The 24,679-nt window shown below is 41.4% G+C and overlaps 1 protein-coding gene across 1 annotated transcript; it reads right to left on the bottom strand.

The window, feature by feature from the left end:
- Positions 1–1,618: 1,618 nt before the first annotated feature.
- Positions 1,619–24,141, bottom strand: LOC115202895 (ras-related C3 botulinum toxin substrate 2). The gene is made up of 6 exons (XM_029767056.1): positions 23,950–24,141; positions 11,359–11,430; positions 10,507–10,624; positions 9,694–9,756; positions 2,835–2,994; positions 1,619–2,485 (listed from the first exon to the last, which is right to left on the bottom strand). The coding sequence occupies exons 1-6, from the start codon at positions 23,982–23,984 to the stop codon at positions 2,355–2,357; spliced, it is 579 nt and encodes a 192-aa protein (XP_029622916.1). The 5' UTR covers positions 23,985–24,141; the 3' UTR covers positions 1,619–2,354.
- Positions 24,142–24,679: the final 538 nt, after the last annotated feature.

Genomic DNA, 24,679 nt, shown 5'->3' with positions numbered 1-24,679 from the left:
TCTGTTCTACCGTTTAGAAATTAAAACACTATATGTAGCTAGTCCCCCCCCCCCTGAGAATAAGTCAGTATTATTTGGACAAATTCACTTATAGTGTATTCAAATATTCAAAAGTTTAGTATTTGGTCCCATATTCCTTGATTTGGTCCCATACAGTATTCCTTGATTAGATGTTTCTGAACACTTCTAAATGAATCCTGAAAATGCCATGATTAAGACAAATCATGAATGAATCATAAATAATGCCATTCAACTAAATAAGCATTTTTTGGGGGGGGCGGTATGATCTTTGTGCCACATATTATTATTCACGATTAATTCATGATTAGCAATAATCATGGTAGCATCCACATGAAACATATTGGCACAGCAAATTATTCACCATTCAGTTCCAAAACATAATCAGAAACACAACCAAAACTAACCACAAAAGCACCCAACAATTTATTACATTTTTTTACTTTTTACCCCTTGTTCTCCCCAATTTCATGATATCCAATTGTTAGTTACAGTCTTGTCCCATCACCACAACTCACGTACGGAGCCATGCGTCCTTCGAAACACAACCCTGCCAAGCTGCACTGCTTCTTGACACACTGCTCGCTTAACCTGGAAGCCAGCCGCACCAATGTGTCGGAGGAAACACCGTACAACTGGCGACCGTGTCAGCATGCATGCGCCCGGCCCGCCACAGAAGTCGCTAGAGCACAATGGGATAAGGACATCCCGGCCGGCCAAACCCTGCCCTAACCCAGACGACGCTGGGCCAATTGTGTGCCAGCTCATGGGTCTCCCGGTCACAGCTGGCTGCCACACAGCCCGGGATCAAACCCGGGTCTGTAGTGACGCCTCAAGCACTGTGATGCAGTGCCTTTGAGTGCAGTGCCACTCAGGAGGCCAGCACCCAACACATTTGAAAAGTCACAAGCTTGATGTAGTCATTGTGTGCAAGGAAAATGGTACCAAATGCTAAACTTTTGACTTAAGTCCTAAATACTTAGGATTTCTTCAAATGGGGGTACGAGAAACATAAAGTGCTTTTTTCCAAATGGCAAAACAGGTAATGTATGTATGAAAATATCCTCAAATAAAAGCTGGCATGCTGTACTTATCACTGAGTATACAAAACATTTTTGACATAGACTGACCATGTGGATCCAGGTGAAAGCTATGATCCCTTATTAATATCACTTGTTAAATCCACTTAAATCAGTGTAGATGAAGGGGAGGAGACAGGTTAAATAAGGATTTTTAAGTCTTGAGACAATTGAGACATGGATTGTACATGTGTGCCATTCAGAGGGTGAATGAGCAAGACAAAAAATGTAAGCGCCTTTGAACGGGGCATGGTAGCAGGTGCCAGGCGCACCAGTTTGTGTCAAGAACTGCAACGCTGCTGGGTTTCTCACGCTCAACAGTTTCTCGTGTGTATCAAGAATGGTCCACCACCCAAAGGACATCCAGCCAACTTGACAAAACTGTGGGAAGCATTGGAGTCAACATGGGCCAGCATCCCTGTGGAACGCTTCCGACACCTTGTAGAGTCCATGCCCTAACGAATTGAGGCTGTTCTAAGGGAAAGGACACACACACACACACACACACACACACTCATATGTTTTTTTGGTGTTAAATTAAATTGTAATAGAGAGAAAAGTAATACGGTACCTTAGAAATATTGTAGAATGCTGTATCATGTCAAAATATGAAAAATAAATCTTATAGAGTAAACAACATGATCATTTTAGAAAGTTTCTTACATTAGGATGGTGCAATACATTTCTGACTATACACACTGTAATGTTTGGTCTATGTATTTTTCAGTGTCTTTCTTGTACAGTAAGGACCAGTCACTGCATAAACAAACCATATAGAAGAAGTGTATGAGAAAATGAGTAAGAAACCAAAACCAAATACCAATATATGAATCTAAAACACTTATCCATGTGTACATATCCAGGATTTGTCTTGAAAATATTAAGGACATTTATATTGATGCTCCAGAAAGTCTGATGGTTGTTTTCAGACCTGAACAGTGGTCTAACATTGAGAAGAATCGTAGATCCAGCTATATGCCTCAATCCCCAATCAGTGGGAAAGGTCGGCACCATCTGTAATGGTACAATTCGACGGTCCAACTATCTTCCATTCATTTGGGATTGAGGCATACACTATATACTGTAATCATAGCTGGATATACACTACAGATGGCAAGACTCAACACTACATATGTTGACTCATCTGAACATTAGACCACTTTGTAAAACTGACAAACTTTGTATTTAACTAAAATGAACATTTGCTGTTGTGTGATTCCTGAGCCCTTCCCTCTTGGTGTATCCACAGGTCTGAGATCAGATGAGTAGACAGGGTCGTTTCTTCACCTTGGTGGGCTGGGGGCACAGCACTGCTCGGATGGCCTCGTCAAAGACCGTCTTCAGCCCCCGCTGGGTCAGGGCAGAGCATTCCAGGTACTTCACCGAGTCTACCCAGAAAACACACAATAGATGTATGAGGGACATGGAGAGGATACACTGTTTATCTGGCATAATGCACGGCTGGCGGGCGATGATTCCAAGAATGTGAAGCTTGGGTGACATGAAATCTCAACAACTATGCAGTATAAGGACTAAGAGCAGAATACAAAGTGTTCCATGATACTGTACAGCTCTGTGAACAACAATCATTAAAATGACAGATAATCAATCAATCGCTGATTCAGTCATATCCAATTACAAACCCAGAGTGACCACTGTATATGTGACCACTGTATACCAATCATGGTAGATCTCTGATGCACGATCACAAATTCAGGATCCCAGAGACCTACATACCTATCTCTTTGGCTAGTGCTAAGCCTTGTGGGTAGGTGATGGGCGCTAGCTTCTTGTCCTTCAGCTTCTCAATGGTTTCCTTCTCGTCCCTCAGATCCAGCTTGGTGCCCACGAGGATGATGGGTGTGGAGGGGCAGTGGTGTCGTACCTCAGGGTACCACTAGTGGGAGCAAGCACACACACAAAGAGTAGGTCAACATGGCCGCAGTAAAAGATAGTGAATTACTTTTCACTTCCTTTTCTGTGATACAGCTCATCGTTAATTCTACCAAAGATGATCTATATACCAACAAGATACTGGACTGACCGCTTTAATAATGAGAATAAATGTCCGCAAAGCGGACTGCAGACAGGAGGAGGCGGGGTCAGGCAGGAACATTCTAACCAATGAGAGGGCACATGCACGTGTGAACAACAGGCATAACGCCAAAATAAAATTATTTTTCTCAAAGTTGCAGGAATGCCACGTGTCCACCTATATCAGAACATTCGTAACAACCTAAACATTACAAACTGTCTATTCGATCAAACAAGCCTCCCGTAGCAAATTGAATTACCTTTTATACTGACCAAATTCGAAACTCATTATAAAAATCCCTACTTGTGGACAGATTTTGTGGACAGATTTTGGGGCAGAGTCAAGCCTCTCGCTTCGTCTCTTCCCCTCTGGTTCTACTACTGTATTATGGAGTAGCCAGTTAATGCTGAGGTTGATTCCTGGTATAGCTCCTCACACATAAAATCTAGGATACTCTGTCTATTACTATTATTATTATTACTACTATCGTTACCGTCATTAATATTACACACTATTCAAATAAAATGGCTGGTCTCTTGTTTCTATCAGTCACTCAATGAAAAAGGAAGTTCCTTCTTCCGCATTGAGTGACTGATAGAAACAAGAGAGCAGTGTATGCTTTTGCAGAATAGGAAATTATTAATGAATGCTTATGAATGACGTTAGTGAGTCACCTTCGCTTATTTTAGTGTGCCTCTGTTCATTTGGAGGTCTTTCATCAGCTTCTCTGCTTAACACCTCACACAGCTCTACGTATGTTTATACATCAGTAATTATTGGAGTCTCTAATACAATATAGGACCCATCCTGCAAGCCATCATTAGCTGTTACAGCAGAGTGGAGGGAATGTCAAGGTTGAAAAAGATTCCTTTTTATAGAGCATGAATGTATAGTAATGAGAACAGTGACAGTGAAGCACACACATACTGTATGCACACACACACATTTCAAGTATTTCACTGAGTCTACTGAGAAAACACACACACACACACACACACACACACACACACACACACACACACACACACACACACACACACACACACACACACACACACACACACTACATTCTGTGAAAAATGCATCAAGAATTCTCGGTACCATTGCACCAAGGTTTTTCTGCCTCTCGTGTCTGTCTCTCTTTCATTGCAGGGTAGCCATTATTTAGTCATCATCTATGGGGACAAAGCGTCCATTCTTCTGCACTCTTTGGCCTTCCTGCCATCAAACCTGGAATGCCACACAAAGGACTGGGGTTGATCTCACAGTCTTAGCTGCTTAGGAGGACTCATTGGAGAAGAGCAGCTTTACAATAAAAGGCTTTCAATATTCAGAAACTAAGGGGTTACCTCTGCCCTGACCCTACAGACTCTGTGGAAGAAAGATGAAAGGATGCTTCTCTATATACCAGGACAGGTAAGAGATGTCACTTTAACAAATAAAACTTCCCAGCTTCCTACTAAGAAAGGCGATGGTGCCATGAGTTAAATCATCCCTAATTTCCATCGAGGCTGACTGAATTAAATGGAAACACATTAATTTAGTGGTGTAGCAATTCTGTGTTTTCGAAAATGACACCTTTAGTTTACTAGTATCTCTCTGAAACTGAGTGAGGGAATTAGGTTCTGCTAGGTTAAGATATGAGTTGGCCAATAAATACAGTGTTATGATAATGGCAGACATAAACCAGAACACTTGTCTTGAGAAGCTTGGAGAGAAATTCAAGCTCCAACCATTTACCCAGCGATGACTAATTGATTCTTGATCTCCCGCTGATCCAAAATGGTGATAGCAGTAGGAGGTGTACCGTGGCAATAATCAGAGATAACACGGGTCAATTGAATCTCCTTTTGACAGGCAAATACCAGAGTGACATGGGTGGGTTAGTGTTAGCAACATGCTACATGGCTGTGACTCTGGCTGTGACTCTTCCCCCACACAGTCTGTAGCCTACCTTCCATATTAAATAGATCCTAATGTCACCTGAAAACCTGGTAATCTACTAAGGCTTCATTTGCATACATGGGCAATGTTACCATGGAGACTCATTGGGAACATGCCATGCAAAAACAAACTGAGAAAGATGGAGAGAGGAGGAAAAAACGACTAAAGAGTTTTGTTCTTGAAATGTGAAAAGTGGCAAACATTTGCATAAGGGCTGGAGAAGCGAGATTGCTATTGTTTGAAGCTAATCATAAATTAAAGGGCCGAGTAAAGTCATTTGGGAAAGCGGGGCGATTCGAAACGGCACAAATTGGAATGGATTAACACTGGTCTTTTCAATAATTGCCAATATCAAGAACACTTCTCTTTCCCCTCCATCTTAGTTTGAGCACTTTAAATCTATGTAGTAGAATAAATTACACATTAATACTTTCCAGCAACCTACCAGACCTGCCTTCAGACCACTCTGGACCATATTAGGGTTGTTTTGACAATGTCATATCAAGTAAAGCAGATTTAGCAAATTGCATTGTCTTTTGACCTCCACTGCTCTTGATATAATGCTGTCCTCTCCAACACTGACAGTTCTCAAACAAATCAGCTCAATTCAAATGGTTGACATTGAACTCAGAGGAGTCAGACACTTTGCTGTCATTTTTTAAATTGTATTTATTTTATTTAACCTTTATTTAACTAAGCAAGTCAGTGAAGAACAAATTCTTATTTACAATGACGGCCTACCAAAAGGCAAACGGCATCCTGTGGGCACGCGGGCCTGGGATTAAAAATACAAATAAATACAATATAAATATAGGACAAAACACACATCACAACAAGAGAGACAACACAACACTATATAAAGAGAGACTTAAGACAACAACATAGCAAGGCAGCAACACATGACAACACAGCATGGTAGCAACACAACATAACAACAACATGGTAGCAACACAACATGGTAGCGGCACAAAACATGGTACAAACATTATTGGGCACAGACAACAGCACAAAGGGCAAGAAGGTAGAGACAACAATACATCACACAAAGCAGCCACAACTGACAATAAGAGTGTCCATGATTGAGTCTTTGAATGAAGAGATTGAGATAAAACTGTCCAGTTTGAGTGTTTGTTGCAGCTCGTTCCAGTCGCTAGCTGCAGCAAACTAAAAATAGGAGCGACCCAGGGATGTGTGTGCTTTGGGGACCTTTAACAGAATGTGAATGGCAGAACGGGTGCTGTATGTGGAGGATGAGGGCTGCAGTAAATATCTCAGATAGGGGGGAGTGAGGCCTAAGAGGGTTTTATAAATAAGCATCAACCAATTGGTCTTGCGACCGGTATACAGAGATGACCAGTTTACAGAGGAGTATAGAGTGCAGTGATGTGTCCTATAAGGAGCATTGGTGGCAAATCTGATGGCCAAATGGTAAAGAACATCTAGCCGCTCGAGAGCACCCTTACCTGCCAATCTATAAATTGTGTCTCCGTAATCTAGCATGGGTAGGATGGTCATCTGAATCAGGGTTAGTTTGGCAGCTGGGGTGAAAGAGGAGCGATTACAATAGAGGAAACCAAGTCTAGATTTAACTTTAGCCTGCAGCTTTGATATGTGCTGAGAGAAGGACAGTGCACCGTCTAGCCATACTCCCAAGTACTTGTATGAGGTGACTACCTCAAGCTCTAAACCCTCAGAGGTAGTAATAACACCTGTGGGAGGAGGGGCATTTTTCTTACCAAATCATATGGCCTTTGTTTTGGAGGTGTTCAGAATAAGGTTAAGGGTAGAGAAAGTTTGTTGGACACTAAGAAAGCTTTGTTGTAGAGCATTTAACACAACATCGGGGAGGGGCCAGCTGAGTATAAGACTGTATCGTATGCATATAAATGGATGACAGAGCTTTCTACTGCCTGAGCTATGTTTTTGATGTAAATTGAGAAGAGCGTGGGGCCTAGGATCAAGCCTTGAGGTACTCTCTTAGTGACAGGCAGTGGCTGAGATAGCAAATTTTCTGACTTTATACACTGCACTATTTGAGAGAGGTAGTTAGCAAACCAGCCCAAAGACCCCTCAGAGACACCAATACCCAATACTCCTTAGCCGACCTACATGAATGGAATGGTCTACCGTATCAAAAGCTTTGGCCACGTCAATAAACATAGCAGCACAATATTGCTTAGAATCAAGGGCAACGGTGAAATCATTGATGACCTTTAAGGTTGCAATGACACATCCCTAACCTGAGCGGAAACCAGATTGCATACCAGAGAGAATACTATAGACATCAAGAACGCCAGTCAGTTGATTATTGACAAGTTTTTCCAACACTGTTGATAAACAGGGCAAAATAGAAATAGGCCTATAATGGTTAGGATCAGCTTGATCTTCCCCTTTAAATAAAGGATGAACCATGGCTGCCTTCCAAGCAATGGGAACCTCCCCAGAAAGAAGAGACAGGTTAAAAAGGTTGGAGATAGGCTTGGCGATGATAGGGGCAGCAACCTTAAAGAAGAAACGGTCTAAACCATCTGACTCTGTCAAGTTTAAGGAGCTGCTTTAGCACCTCAGACTCAGTGACCGCCTGCAGGGAGAAACGTTGTAGCGGGGCAGGAGAAAAATAGGGAGAAGCGTCGGGGTCGCATTAGAAGGGGTGGGAGATGAGGAATTGTTGGATGGGCAAGGAGGCATGTCTGAGTCAAATAGGAATCCTGACTTAATGAAGTGGTGATTAAAGAGCTCAGCCATGTGCTTCTTGTCAGTAACAACCACATCATCAACATTAAGGGACATGGGCAACTGTGAGGAGGAGGGTTTATTCTTGTCATGTCCTGACCAGTAATAGGGGTTATTTGTTATTATAGTTTGGTCAGGACGTGGCAGGGGGTGTTTGTTTTATGTGGTTCAGGGTGTGTTTTGTGTATGTGTTTAGGTAGAGGGGTATTTGATTTATTAGTCCGGGGTTTGTTAGTCATTGTTCTATGTTAGTATATTTTCTATGTTCTATCTAGTTTTTTGTATTTCTATGTTTAGTTAATTGGGGTTGGACCTTCAATTGGAGGCAGCTGGTTATTGTTGCCTCTGATTGAGGGTCCTATAATTAGGAGTTTGTTTTTCATGAGTTTTTGTGGGAGATTGTTCTTGTTTAGCTGTTTGCCTGACAAGACTGTCCAGTTCGTTTGTGTTTTTGTATACGTTGTATGTGTTTTTCCTTCTTCACTCAATAAAAAGAAGATGAGTATACATTTTCCCGCTGCGTCTTGGTCTCTACCCTACGACAACCGTGACAATTCTCCAGGTCTTTAACCGTTTTCCAGAACTTCTTGACAAAGCCTATGGCTGAGGCAATGGTATGAGAAGCAACAATAAAAGTGTTTGAAAAGGGTAATGTTTGGCAGGCTTTTTTTGGTGATATTATAGCTCTTTGATGTGAATTCAACTTCTATAGTAGTGTGTCAGTTCAAAACCCATGACCTCTGGAGAGATGGAGAGACAGGATGGGACAATTACTATTTTCTCCTTTTCATCAGAACGGCAGTAGAGCGATAGAGGGCTCAAGGACCGCTTCGTTCAGCAGTAGCTGAGAGCTGCCAAGGTGACATGTGAACTGTGTGCTCCGTGCAGTGAAAAGACACAGACCCTGACAGTTACCTGGGGGAGTAGGTAGAGGTCTCATCGTGCATTATGGGAGTTAAGTTCACATGGGACATCCATGTTTGACTCCGTTAAAGAAGAGATGATTACCTCTCTCTGACATAAACCTGAATGAATCTGATTGAATATGATTTCTATTGATGAACAGATTTCTATATCCTATCCAAATGGAGTGAGGTTCATTGGAATCCAGTGAGATGCAACATGCTACCTGAATAAATGTGCTGTTCTAGTCCTTGGATTTGAAATATTTTATTTATGATTGTCTGACTGAAGCGACTAAACCATGGCCTCTGCAACAATAGGTAGAGTTGAAAGCAGCAACCTGAATGAAACAACTATTGATAATAGCATTACTCAGATATAGTTAAAATAGAAAAATATTAATTGTCCATTGGACTATATCCTATTACTGCACTATAAATGCCAGAATCTGTAATATCTTTGTTTTATTATACGGTACACTTCGATTTTCTATTGAAAGCAGGTAAACCAGAGTAGCCTATCCTTTGTAAATTGATTGATTTCTCTATGTGTTTAGAATCACTTCATTATCTTAATCTTGACGGGCATTTTATAGATTAACTGGCATACTACTGTTATATGTATTACTGACAGATGATGACCCATCTATATTTACAGAAAGGTAAGCACATCTAAATACCCCTGTGCATTAGGAGAGATCAACAGTATTGACACGTTAATCATTCCGTATATTAATCTATAATGTATGCTATATACTGCAGCTCTTGGGGATGCTGCAGCCTTTATAATGACACTGTGTCAATCAACGCCAATCAACACCTACATTATGAGAACAATGTCATCTGCTATCCCTGTATTAGGTACAGAGGAAAACACCGGAGGCGGATCAAATAGAATATGTAAGTGTGTACTGCATACTATATGTACCTATACTGTACGTTGTAGAACAACAGCCATGAAGATCACACAGCATCCACTCACCTTGGCTCTGACGTTCTCAAACGATGCTGGGCTCACCAGAGAGAAACAGATGAGGAACACATCCTAGGGGACAAACATAGTGTCTCATCAATGGTAGTATTAAAGGTGTAGGGAGATGTTGATGTTGTAAACAGATTAGATCTAGTGATTCATATAGTGTATATGGTCATTGGTCAGAGAAGGTGTAGGGAGTAATACATGTGGTTGTACTGAAGGGTAGAAAGGTGTATCAGAGTAGTAGAAGACGTGGGGTCCGAAATTATTGACACTCTCGATAAAGATGAGCGATAATGACTGTATAAAATGTAGTATGCAAATACTGAACTATATTGTGTGCTCCAAACAATGTGGAAATTATATTATTTTATGCTAATACAATTATGCTAATACAAAAGTTTAACAAGTAATATTATGTTTTTCTTAGAAAAGTAGTGGTCAAATTTATTGACACCCCTAAAGATTCTTATAAATAAAGTAGTCAATAGTTTATATCCTGAATGAATCGTGAATAATGATGAATGAGAAAGTTACAGCGGGTCAAAGATCATACCCCCAAGACATGCTAACCTCTCACCATTATCAATAACAGGGGAGGTTAGCATGTTTTGGGGCTATGATTTTTGACCCTCTGTAACTTTCTCATTCATCATTATTCACGATTCATTCAGGATTATTCGTAATCATGGCAGCATACATTATTAATTGGACAGTATTCAGTCATTTCTGCTCATCTTTATCAAGGGTGTCAATAATTCCGGACCCCACTGTATATCATTTGTAATAGAGATTCTGTATGTGTGTGTGTGTGGTTACCGTCTGAGGATAGGACAGAGGTCTGAGTCTGTCATAGTCCTCCTGTCCTGCTGTATCCCACAGTCCCAGGTTCACTGGCTTACTGTCCACCATCACATTGGCTGAGTAGTTATCAAACCTGCAAGACAAATGAGTCCATTACATCTAGAACATATCACAGTGAAAAACCTTACACAGAATATGCAGTATACAGTTTATTAGGTACACCACCCCGTTCACAAAAATGGATCGCTCCTACAGACAGTGAGTCACATGGCCGTGGCTTGCTATATAAAGCAGGCAGACAGGCATCAAGACAACTCGTTGATGAGAGAGGTCAAAGGAGAATGGCAAGAAGTGTGCAAGCTAACAGGCAAATTCCTGTTGCATCATGCTGATGGCAGAGTCAGGATTTGGCGTAAGCAGCATGAATCCATGGACCCATCCTGCCTGGTGTCAACAGTACAGACTGGCGGCGGTGGTATACTGGTGTGAGGAATGTTTACCTGGCACACGTTAGGTCCCTTGACATCAATTGAGCAACAATTGAACGCCATGCCCCAAAGAATTCAGTCTGTTCTGAAGGTAAAGGGGGTCCGACCCGGTACTAGATAGTGTACCTAATAAACTGTCATCTGTGTATTAATGTATAAAAACTGCATACCATAGGTGTTTGTGAAAGTAAAGTCAATATCTAGCATACCAATCCCTAGAATTATTGTGAATATAACATTATTTCCTATTTCTGGTTATTGGTTGTATTATGTAGGCCTTTGGTTGCATTATGTATGATGTTTGTCCATTCAGCCCACACATTTGTCACTGTACCAGCCATATCATGTCCACTGTGTCTGTCTGTGGTCCAGTACTTACACTGTGGGGATGTACTCTCCAGGGAAGGCGTTGGTTGTGTAGCTGATGAGCAGGCATGTCTTTCCCACAGCACTGAAACAGACATTGGGCAATCAGTTGTGTGCCAACACACACACACACATTTTCTTGCTGCAATAGCACATTGACACACTCTCGTGCGCACGAGCACACACACACACACACACACACACACACACACACACACACACACACACACACACACACACACACACACACACACACACACACACACACCTTTACTCTAGCACACACTGAGAGAACCTATAGTCATTACAGGGTAGCTGCCAGCTGTCAGAGTAACTCCCTTCTCTTACAAAAAAAACATGTCAAATTCGCAGTTTCAAATGTGAAATACTGTAACTGTTTTCATATTGAGGTAACATTTCACAAGTGAAACCATATTCATTTTCTATTAAGTAGAATTGCGTTTTCACATGTGAAAAACATTCACATGAGAAAATCACATTTGGAGTTTCATATGTAAAAAAAACCTCCACATGTGAAAATGTCACTTTCACATGTGGAATGCAAGTTCACATTTGAAAAACTAAATGTAATGTGCAGTTTCATATGTGAAAAAAATCCACATGAAAATAAAAATAAAAATTGTACTCCAATGTTTGTTAACAAAGTTCATGTAAACAAAAAATATGGTTAAAACTATAATTTTGATATCATGGATGGTCAGTCCTTGCATCCATAGTGTAGTCTATGGATTTGAAAGTGGTTGCGTTTCTCCAGCCCCATCCCTCAGCATTTTACCCAAACTGTGGTGGGGAGGACACCTGTTAATGTTTCAATTAAGGATTGCCGTTTTAAACTCCTTAGTTTAGATTAATAGTGTTGCTACATGGTGCCATTCTCTAGTGACTGAGTTACTTTTGTCCCATTAATATCAAGCAAAACTTCTGAAGTCAAGAACAAAATTCTTAGTATTGCAAACAAAAATAATGATATTGAAAGCAAAACATAAATCCAAAAGTATTGATAGCAAAACAAAATATTGCAAGGGATAAAAATGTAAAAGTGAGGGCAAATGAATTGTAAATGGACGCAATTAAATAAAACAATTACATTAAACAATTCTACCTATTTTTGGTTATGCTACCCTGGCCTTTGCTTTCGCTGCCTTTTTCCAGTGGTGGAAAAAGTACTAAATTCTCATACTTGAGTAAAAGTAAAGATACCTGAATAGAAAATGACTCAAGTAAAAGTGAAAGTCACCCAGTAAAATACTACTTGAGTAAAAGTCTAAAAGTATTTGGTTTTAAATATACTTAAGTATCAAAAGTAAATGTAGTTGCTAAAATATACTTAAGTATCAAAAGTAAAAGTACTTTTGGGTGTCAGGGAAAATGTATGGAGTAAAAAGTACATAATCTTCTTTAGGAATGTAGTGAAGTAAAAGTAAAAGTTGTCAAAAATATAAATAGTAAAGTAAAGCACAGATACCCCAAAACACTACTTAAGTAGTACTTTAAAGTATTTTTACTTAAGTACTTTACGCCACTGCTTTTTCCAGTTGCAAGTTTTGGCACATTCATTCCAGCAGGATAGCACTCTTCTTCCCACTGTTGGTTTGCTAAGCAGGGTCGGTCCTGGTCAGTCCATGGATGGGAGACCAGACGCAGATGGAAGTGGTGAAAAATGTTTTCTACTTTTCTTGTAAGGGTTAGCTGCCTTAATATGGTAAGAAACATAAAATTGCAGATTAAGTCAATTCTTTACATTTTTCTTGTTTCGAAGGCTTCCACTATATTTTCGCCAGAATACCATCATTAAATTCAGCTTGGTGTCTATCATGGTCCACTCCCACTCATGATAAAATGGTACAACAACAGCACGCCAACTAATTTTTGGGATTTTTCCCTGTGCAAAGAAGATGCCAATATACTGTCCTTATTGCTTGCTACAGTATGATGAATGGCCATAGACATTCTAACTATGTACAATGTGCTGAATGAACAGCATGATGGGGCCTGGCTTCTTTCAAACTAGTCTACATTATGAGAAGCAGTAATCCGCTTTCTCTAGCTTCTTGTCAGTGTTCTAAAACACCTCTGACAGGCAGCAGCTAAAAACACAGTCAAGGTTTTGGCAGTAAAATTCCAATAAGAAGCACACACCTGCATGTACAGACAGGAGGGAAGGAATGCTAGTCTGAGGAGTGCTCCCAGAGTTACATTTTTAGGGCAAGGTTAGAAAGTGACACCCCGGGCTATACGTAGGCAGGCTACCATCAGCTTCTTCTACAGATTGGCTCCACCTTGAACATCATTAGGTTAGCATTCAAGGTTGGGTAGAAGAAACCTGATAGATGCCATGAAAAGAACTGGAGAAACATTCATAGTTTATACCCTTGTGGATGACATAATTAGTAATAACTTACTATGTACTATATTAGGTGGCAAGAAGCAGTTCTGTCCACACTTACTGAAGTCGAGAGAGAGGAGAGGCTGTGCAACCACTGCACAACAGCAGAACCTGAGACGGAGCTGCATTTCCTGACAACATGGCAAAAATATAAAACAATTAGAGAGTGTCATTTTCCCAAATTTGAAACCCTTATTCAAGGTTTCAAAGACCTCTCTGATGAGGATAGGCTACCCGTCCTGTTGGGGGAGAACGCAGAGAGCTGTGGGTTGGCAGCGCACTACATTGCTGCCTGCTATAAGATGAGGGACAGTGTCTGACAGACCAATCAACCTGCACATGTCCTCTACTGTATGGCTATTGTTATTGTTGAATGTATGGTTATTTTGACCCTTGGTTATTGCTGTTACTGTTGTCCCGTTGACAATTTTGATTCTCATTTTTATTTATTTTTATATTGTAAATATCCCAAATAAGCTTTGGCAATATGTACATTGTTACGTCATGCCAATAAAGCGAGGTGAATTGAATTGAGAGAGAGAGAGAGAGAGAGAGAGAGAGAGAGAGAGAGGTGATATGAGAGTGAGATACAGGGTAGTGTGATCGTGTCTGTTTCCCTCTCTCAGTGGTGAGTTAGTGTGTCATTGAGTAGTCTCTATCTCTGCTACCCTCTGACTCACACACACATGCTGTTGACTGTGGTCTAAGTGTAGGGGCCCCGTGCTTCCTACTCTCCACCTGCTCCTCCTGCATGAGGCTCCCCCTCTCTTCTTACCCCCACACACAGATGGACAAGGGACAGGGGCGGATGGAACCCCTAAATCCAATGATGGCATTGTGATAACTTACCTACATTCACCTGATGGAACCATGTGAAATGCTAAATTCTATGGTGCATCTGAAAGATACTCCTTTTAACAGGGCAATTACTTTTCAACTCAAAGTTCTACAACGGAACAAAAGACTAAAAAGTGCCAATCATGCTGCAGTAGTTAAAAGTTACAGCACATGAATGCTTTCCAATGATACTTCATGGTGGGAATCCAACATATACAGCATCTGACTTCAAAGACCAGCCTAATTACCACCGGCTGGGCAGAGTTCATTTTTAATGCTCACACTTCTCACTCAGTCAGAAGGCCTAAAACAAAAAACAACCGAGGAGGATATAGATGTCAAAATCACACTTACACCTAAATGCCACACTCCAGAATGAAGTTGTTGGCCTATTTGTGTCCTATTTTGTTTCTGTCACCTCTGCCTTGATGTATCCAACAGGAATAAACATATCTATGTTCCCCACGTATACATACTGTATGACTGCATTCAAACAAGTAAGCCGTCACAGTTTCAAAGCTATTCAAGTCTCCTGATCTACAGGGGTTCTCCACATAGGGGGACCGGGGTGTCAGAGTTGGCAGGAGGCAGGGCGGTGACACTGAGTGACAGTCAGGACGATAGGGGCATAGAACCTCTCATGTAGTGTACCTTTGTAAAGTATTTATCTTTTCCTGTCATTCTCTCTCTCTCTCTCTCTCTCTCTCTGTGAAAAGTCTGGACAACCACTCCCTCTCTTTTCTCTTCTCTCTCTCTTTCTCTTCTCTTTCTCTCCAGTTAATGTCACCTCTACCAGCTCTTACTGACATCTACCCATGGGCCCCCTCTCTTTCCATTTACTGTAACCAGCATCCTCACCCATTGAGCACTGACTGACACTGGACGTCGATGGACGTTGAAAAGTTTCTTAATTTTGTTAGTCCGACCTGGCCTTAATTTTAACATCCACAGACGTCTGGACCGGCCTTCATTTGGCCCAAACATAGACATCCATGACTGGTTCAAAAGTTTGGACAGTACAGTACAGTACAGTACAGTACAGTGAGGTAAAGAATAGTTCAGTATAGTTCAGTACAGTACAGTAAAGAATAGTTGAGTATAATTCAGTACAGTACAGTAAAGAATAGTTGAGTATAATTCAGTACAGTACAGTAAATAATAGTTGAGTATAGTTCAGTACACTACAGTAAATAATAGTTGAGTATAGTTCAGTAAACTACAGTAAAGAATAGTTGAGTATAATTCAGTACAGTACAGTAAATAATAGTTGAGTATAGTTCAGTACAGTACAGTAAATAATAGTTGAGTATAATTCAGTACAGTACAGAAAATAATAGTTGAGTATAGGTCAGTACAGTACAGTACAGAAAATAATAGTTGAGTATAGTTCAGTACACTACAGTAAATAATAGTTGAGTATAATTCAGTACAGTACAGTAAATAATAGTTGAGTATAGGTCAGTACAGTACAGTAAAGAATAGTTCAGTATAATTCAGTACAGTACAGTAAATAATAGTTGAGTATAGGTCAGTACAGTACAGTACAGTAAATAATAGTTGAGTATAGGTCAGTACAGTACAGTACAGTAAAGAATAGCTGAGTATAGTTCAGTACACTACAGTAAAGAATAGTTCAGTATAATTCAGTACAGTACAGTAAATAATAGTTCAGTATAGTTCAGTACAGTACAGTAAATAATAATTGAGTATAGTTCAGTACACTACAGTAAATAATAGTTGAGTATAGGTCAGTACAGTACAATACAGTAAATAATAGTTGCGTATAGTTCAGTACAGTTCAGTGCAGTTCAGTACACATCATGACCTCCAACAGCCGAAGCTAAGTAGTAACATTAACATGATGCCTTCTAGTCGCTGTACTCATAATATACAGGAGAACGAGCCCTGCAACGAGAACGAGTGCTGCAAGCCCAGCTTCAGACGCAATCGTTAGGCAAGGGTAATTTCAGTGTAGGAAAGGATGAAACACTGTCTGTGCCACCAGTAAGTACAGATAGTAGTATAAATCCCCTCGCACAGTCCCCGCAGCCGGACAACTTTCTCATGGCTTCTGGAGGGAAATGCTGTAGGAATGCTCAACCGGTGTCGCTCATTCAGCCGACAGAAACTTTCAACCGGTTCTCCCAATTAAGCAGTGAGTCGGAGTCTGAGGCCGAGCCTTCTCTGGTCTCTACTCCCCCCGTTAAGGGGTCTGAGACGCCGAAGCCTCCCACCATTAGCTCTGACACATTGAAAACCCTAGTCATTGGCGACTCCATTACCCGCGGAATTAGACTTAAAATGAATCATCCTGCGATCATACACTGTTTACCAGGGGGCAGGGCTACCGACGATAAGGCTAATCTGAAGATGGTGCTAGCTAAAGCTAAAACTGGCGTGTATAGTGAGTATAGGGATATTGTTATCCACGTCGGCACCAACGATGTTAGGATGAAACATTCAGAGGTCACCAAGCGCAACATAGTTTCAGCATGTAAATCAGCTACAAAGATGTGTCGGCATCGAGTAATTGTCTCTGGCCCCCTCCCAGTTAGGGGGAGTGATGAGCTCTACAGCAGAGTCTCATAACTCAATCGTTGGTTGAAAACTGTTTTCTGCCCCTCCCAAAAGATAGAATTTGTAGATAATTGGCCCTCCTTCTGGGACTCACCCACAAACAGGACCAAGCCTGGCTTGTTGAGGAGTGACGAACTCCATCCTAGCTGGAGGGGTGCTCTCATCTTATCTACGAACATAGACAGGGCTCTAACTCCCTTAACTCCACAAAGAAATAGGGTGTAGGCCAGGCAGCAGGCTGTTAGCCAGCCTGCCAGCTTAGTGGAGTCTGCCACTAGCACAGTCAGTGTAGTCAGCTCAGCTATCCCCATTGAGACCATGTCTGTGCCTCAACCTAGGTTGGGCAAAACTAAACATGGCGGTGTTTGCCTTAGCAATCTCACTAGAATAAAGACCTCCTCCATTCCTGCCATTATTGAAAGAGATCGTGATACCTCACATCTCAAAATAGGGCTACTTAATGTTAGATCCCTCACTACTAATCACTGATCATAATCTTGATGTGATTGGCCTGACTGAAACATGGCTTAAGCCTGATGAATTTACTGTGTTAAATGAGGCCTCACCTCCTGGTTACACTAGTGACCATATCCCCCGCGCATCCCGCAAAGGTGGAGGTGTTGCTAACATTTACGATAGCAAATTTCCTCGACGTTTTCATCTTTTGAGCTTCTAGTCATGGAATCTATGCAGCCTACTCAATCACTTTTTATAGCTACTGTTTACAGGCCTCCTGGGCCATATACAGCGTTCCTCGCTGAGTTCCCTGAATTCCTATCGGACCTTGTAGTCATAGCAGATAATATTCTAATTTTTGGTGACTTTAATATTCACATGGAAAAGTCCACAGACCCACTCCAAAAGGCTTTCGGAGCCATCATCGACTCAGTGGGTTTTGTCCAACATGTCTCCGGACCTACTCACTGCCACAGTCATACTCTGGACCTAGTTTTGTTCCATGGAACAAATGTTGTGGATCTTAATGTTTTTCCTCATAATCCTGGACTATCGGACCACCATTTTATTACGTTTGCAATCGCAACAAATAATCTGCTCAGACCTCAACCAAGGAGCATTAAAAGTCGTGCTATAAATTCTCAGACAACCCAAAGATTCTTTGATGCCCTTCCAGACTCCCTCTGCCTACCCAAGGACATCAGAGGACAAAAATCAGTTAACCACCTAACTGAGGAACTCAATTTAACCTTGCGCAATACCCTAGATGCAGTTGCACCCCTAAAAACTAAAAACATTTATCATAAGAAACTAGCTCCCTGGTATACAGAAAATACCCGAGATCTGAAGCAAGCTTCCAGAAAATTGGAACGGAAATGGCGCCACACCAAACTGGAAGTCTTCCGACTAGCTTGGAAAGACAGTACCGTGCAGTATCGAAGAGCCCTCGCTGCTGCTCGATCATCCTATTTTTCCAACCTAATTGAGGAAAATAAGAACAATCCGAAATGTATTTTTGATACTGTCGCAAAGCTAACTAAAAAGCAGCATTCCCCAAGAGAGGATGGCTTTCACTTCAGCAGTAATAAATTCATGAATTTCTTTGAGGAAAAGATCATGATCATTAGAAAGCAAATTATGGACTCCTCTTTAAATCCGCGTATTCCTCCAAAGCTCGGTTGTTCTGAGTCTGCACAACTCTGCCAGGACCTAGGATCAAGGGAGACACTCAAGTGTTTTAGTACTATATCTCTTGAGACAATGATGAAAATAATCAAGCTGCATACTGGACCCTATTCCAACTAAACTACTGAAACAGCTGCTTCCTGTGCTTGGCCCTCCTATGTTGAACATAAAAAACGGCTCTCTATCCACCGGATGTGTACCAAACTCACTAAAAGTGGCAATAATAAAGCCTCTTTGAAAAAGCCGAATCTTGACCCAGAAATTATAAAAAACTATCGGCCTATATCGAATCTTCCATTCCTCTCAAAAATTGTAGAAAAAGCTGTTGCGCAGCAACTCACTGCCTTCCTGAAGACAAACAATGTACACGAAATGCTTCAGTCTGGTTTTAGACCCCATCATAGCACTGAGACTGCACTTGTGAAGGTGGTAAATTACCTTTTAATGGCGTCAGACCGAGGCTCTGCATCTGTCCTCGTGCTCCTAGACCTTAGTGCTGCTTTTGATACCATCGATCACCACATTCTTTTGGAGAGATTGGAAACCCAAATTGGTCTACACGGACAAGTTCTGGCCTGGTTTAGATCTTATCTGTCGGAAAGATATCAGTTTGTCTCTGTGAATGGTTTGTCCTCTGACAAATCAACTGTAAATTTCGGTGTTCCTCAAGGTTCCGATTTAGGACCACTTATTGTTTTCACTATATATTTTACCTCTTGGGGATGTCATTCAAAAACATAATGTTAACTTTCACTGCTATGCGGATGACACACAGCTGTACATTTCAATGAAACATGGTGAAGCCCCAAAATTGCCCTCGCTAGAACCCTGTGTTTCAGACATAAGGAAGTGGATGGCTGCAAACTTTCTACTTTTAAACTCGGACAAAACAGAGATGTTTGTTCTCGGTCCCAAGAAACAAAGAGATATTCTGTTGAATCTGACAATTAATCTTGATGGTTGTACAGTCATCTCAAATAAAACTGTGAAGGACCTCGGCGTTACTCTGGACCCTGATCTCTCTTTTGACGAACATATCAAGATTGTTTCAAGGACAGCTTTTTTCCATCTGCGTAACATTGCAAAAATCAGAAATGTTCTGTCCAAAATTGATGCAGAAACATTTATCCATGCTTTTGTTACTTCTAGGTTAGACTACTGCAATGCTCTACTTTCCAGCTACCCGGATAAAGCACGAAATAAACTTCAGTTAGTGCTAAATACAGCTGCTACAATCCTGACTAGAACCAAAAAATTTGATCATATTACTCCAGTGCTAGCCTCCCTACACTGGCTTCCTGTTAAGGCAAGGGCTGATTTCAAGGTTTTACTGCTAACCTACAAAGCATTACATGGGCTTGCTCCTACCTATCTTTCCGATTTGGTCCTGCCGTACATACCTACACGTACGCTACGGTCACAAGACGCAGGCCTCCTAATTGTCCCTAGAATTTCTAAGCAAACAGCTGGAGGCAGGGCTTTCTCCTATAGAGCTCAATTTTTATGTAATGGTCAGCCTACCCATGTGAGAGACGCAGACTCGGTCTCAACCATCTCTTCTACTATTGAATGTAGTCTGGCCCAGGAGTGTGAAGGTGAACAGAAAGGCACTGGAGCAACGAACCGCCCTTGCTGTCTCTGCCTAGCCGGTTCCCCTCTCTCCACTGGGATTCTCTGCCTCTAACCCTACTACAGCGGCCGAGTCACTGGCTTACTGGTACTCTTCCATGTCGTCCCTAGGAGGGGTGCATCACTTGAGTGGGTTGAGTCACTGACGGGGTCTTCCTGTCTGGGTTGGCGCCCCCCCTTGGGTTGTGCCGTGGCGGAGATCTTTGTGGGCTATACTCGGCCTTGTCTCAGGATGGTAAGTTGGTGGTTGAAGATATCTCTCTAGTGGTGTGGGGGCTGTTTTTTGGCAAAGTGGGTGGGGTTATATCCTGCCTGTTTGGCCCTGTCCGGGGGTATCATCGGATGGGGCCACAGTGTCTCCTGACCCCTCCTGTCTCAGCCTCCAGTATTTATGCTGCAGTAGTTTATGTGTCGGGGGGCTAGGGTCAGTCTGTTATATCTGGAGTATTTCTCCTGTCTTATCCAGTGTCCTGTGTGAATTTAAGTATGCTCTCTCTAATTCTCTCTTTCTTTCTTTCTCTCTCTCGGAGGACCTGAGCCCTAGGACCATGCCTCAGGACTACCTGGCATGATGACTCCTTGTTGTCCCCAGTCCACCTGGCCGTGCTGCTGCTCCAGTTTCAACTGTTCTGCCTGCGGCTATGGAACCCTGACCTGTTCACTGTGATTACTATTATTTGACCATGCTGGTCATTTATGAACATTTGAACATCTTGGCCATGTTCTGTTATAATCTCCACCCGGCACAGCCAGAAGAGGACTGGCCACCCCTCATAGCCTGTTTCCTCTCTAGGTTTCTTCCTAGGTTTTGGCCTTTCTAGGGAGTTTTTCCTAGCCACCGTGCTTCTACACCTGTATTGCTTGCTGTTTGGGGTTTTAGGCTGGGTTTCTGTACAGCACTTTGATATATCAGCTGATGTAAGAAGGGCTATATAAATACATTTGATTTGATACAGTACAGTGTAGTAGAATAGAGTGGAATAGAGTTCAGTACAGTACACAGGAGAACACACTAGAGTTGAGTAAACTATAATGTACTGTACTGTACTATACTCTACTACACTGTAATCTACTCTACTACACTGTACTGTACTGTACTGAACTCTACTGTACTCTACTGAGCTCTACTTTCTAGAGCTGGGAATTGCCAGGGGCCTCGCGATACGATATTATCACGATACTTAGGTATCGTATGTATTGCAATTCAATACTGTGATTTTATTGCGATTTCATGGTCAAAACATATTGCTCACCATATGTCTGCTGCAGAAGGACATGAGAGAGCCATGAGAAAGCAAGTTTTTTATCATTCATGGAAATAAAAGTGCTGAAAACAAATTGGCTCCCTATTTTTTTTAAAACACTGGAGTTTTGTTGCAGGTACAGCCAACTAGCCCAAAAATAATATTGCGATATTGTCAAAACGACTACACCCAAAAATAATATCCCGATATGTAACTGTATCGATTTTCCCCCCATCACAACTACTGTGCTGTACTTTAATGTCCAAACTTGTGAAACATAGAATTCTATAATTGGTTCAGATTTGGTCCAGTCCAGACCAACAAAATTTAGTTTTGTTTGGTGGTGGAGCTCATTAAAAAAATTGCCAGTGTGTAGAATAATACCCAAATATGCATATTTCTACTTGTGTACCTGTTTAGGATACATCACCATGAAGAAAATGACATTCATATCCATAATTATGCATTTCTGTGTAGTACAGATCAGGGACCCATGATGAAATTCCATTCTGCTACTGGGTGTAAATCCACTTCACTTACTTTGCTAAAGCTTCCTGTTGACGTTTCCTGTTGAATACAGGCCATTTGCTGTATAACTGCACTTTGTCGAAATACAAAGAACAAGCAAAAATGTGTCTTTGGTCTTTGCATCGACCGTGTATGAGAATAGTGTTGTGGGGGTTAAAGGTGTTATAGGTGGCAGCTGTGCTCTTGTTCCTTATTAACCATGAGACTGTGAAGACAGAGTGCACCACAGACTAAAGAGGAACTTAAAAACTAAAACTGGAGGATAAAAGCAGCATAACAGAACTTCTCTTTTACAAGAAGAGAAGAGGTTTAACGAACGGAGAACAGGAAAAGACTGCATTGACCTCACTGACTGCTGTCTGTCTGTGTCTTTGTAAATGTTCTCTTTAATTGAGGCCCTCATTATCACCAACTACTCTCCATCTCCTCTCTCCTACAGACATTACACCCACGGATCCCAATCTCCAGCTAGCATCTCAGCATCCATTTTGTCTTATTCAACTTGTCACCAATCTTGCATACACTCCAAAAGGGTTCTTCGGCTGTCCCCATAGGAGAACCCTTTTGGGTTCCACGTAGAACCCTCTGTCAAAATGGTTTTTACATGGAACCCAAAAGGGTTCTATCAGTAACCAAAATGGTTATTCAAAGGGTTCTCCTATGGGGACAGCCGTATAACCGTTTTAGGTTCTTGATAGCACCTTTTTTTCTAAGAGTGTAGGCACTTCCTTCCTGTCTTCTGAATGCAGTGTGTATTGCTACACTGTCTCTTCCTTATTGATTTAAGGGCTGTTGAACAATGTCATTATCAAGTCATCATACATTCCTCAACCTGATGTTAAAACTGCACATGCAAATGAGGAATTTAAAGTGTTAATTGTGTGGCCTGTTTTACAGTTAGAGGTTTGTTCTACTGGGAAGTTCCTGCCTTGAGGGTGTCATTATGTTGTTGTATTGACTATGTGATAAAGACATATTGAGCTTCTGGACATCAAGGTTAATACTGTACACAAAAGGACTGTTACTTAAAAGTATTATTTCTTTGTCTAGCTAATACAGATTAGAACAAGGTTAGACTGTTCTGTGGCACCTTTTACAATTTTGCCGCCCTCATGTCTATCAAGCTGACAGAACACAGCTATGAGGAAGGTATGAAAAGTGCAAACTGCATACAATAACCTCATAAAGAGTACGACAACCAAATTGAAATAAAAAGTACATACATTCCACGTTACTGCAGCTCCCATATGCAATATGGAACGAATTAATTCAGAAAAAACTAAAATTGTCTCTTGACCAGTTCTGGGGGGGGGGGGGGGGGGGGGCAGTGCCCCTGTGCAAACAATTTTGGACTCCCTTGTGGCCCCCCTAAATGTGGAGTAATAATTTTTACATAACTAATTTTTGCTATCGTTCTTTTTTTACATCCGTTATTAGCCTGCTAATGCCTGCAATGCAGTGAAGAAAACGATATGACAACAATAACGTCTAATGTAACTGGCCCCTCTAACAGTACAACTGGCCCCAGCTTGGCCCCCCCAGTTGAAATGGTCTAGAACCACCACTGCTCTTGACACAAGAATGTGTATTACAATACACAGAGAAAAATTCATCTCCCAATTAATAGACAATTGAAAGAAGGCTAAATAGAGTTTTTCTAAAGGTCCACTTTTTAACACACCCAAATCCAAGTAGCCTACCAGTTGTTGAACTGCGCGCATACATAACTTAAAGAACTTACCCATCTCCAACGACCACACACTTGATGGCTTGCATTTTCCAGGGGCTGATTTAACAACTTGTGAGTTTACACTTAGTAGGCAAGACAACAATGTAGAATCAGGTACAGTACAGGAAATACGTTTGCCTATCTTATCTTGCCCACCGCCTCGACTCTCGTGTTCACTCTTGCGCAGCGCAGTTTAATGCGGCGAAGTTTATCATTGGGTCTACTGAAGCACATCTCTCATAGCAGGAAGTTGGCCTATGTGAAACGGTGACATTAATGTCCTTCAAATTTGATTAACAAAATGCTCAGTGAAGCTTTCAGAAGCTGATATTATGACTCAAACTGACATTTAAGCATATTTAGGCTATGACTATTGTCCCAGCGCGAACGCACTTTTTTCACCTAGGCTATGACATTGTTATGCACTTCTGTTTTATTTTCACTAGATGGTGCCCTATATCAAGAAACTGGGCGCAGCGTTTGACAAGAAGCTTATACTCACACAAGTTATATAAACTGGGCTGACAATTAGCCTTTACTCACAGAAGTTCTATGTTTGTTGTTGCAGAAATCTGTAAATGAACATGAAAAATCTGAAAAGGCTGCTTTTAGGCCTAGCTAAGAAGTAGTCAGTGAATTATATCATTTCAAAAAGTAGTGGATTTATAAAAAACACTTTTGATGCCTAGGGGTGCGTTCGTAAAACGTGCTCTTGCTATCTATTCCGATTTCAGATCACTCT

Source organism: Salmo trutta, chromosome 1 (genome assembly GCF_901001165.1).
Source record: "Salmo trutta chromosome 1, fSalTru1.1, whole genome shotgun sequence".
Lineage (NCBI taxonomy): Eukaryota > Metazoa > Chordata > Actinopteri > Salmoniformes > Salmonidae > Salmo > Salmo trutta.
Note: the sequence above shows the minus strand (reverse complement) of the source record. Positions and strands in the feature narration are given on the sequence as shown.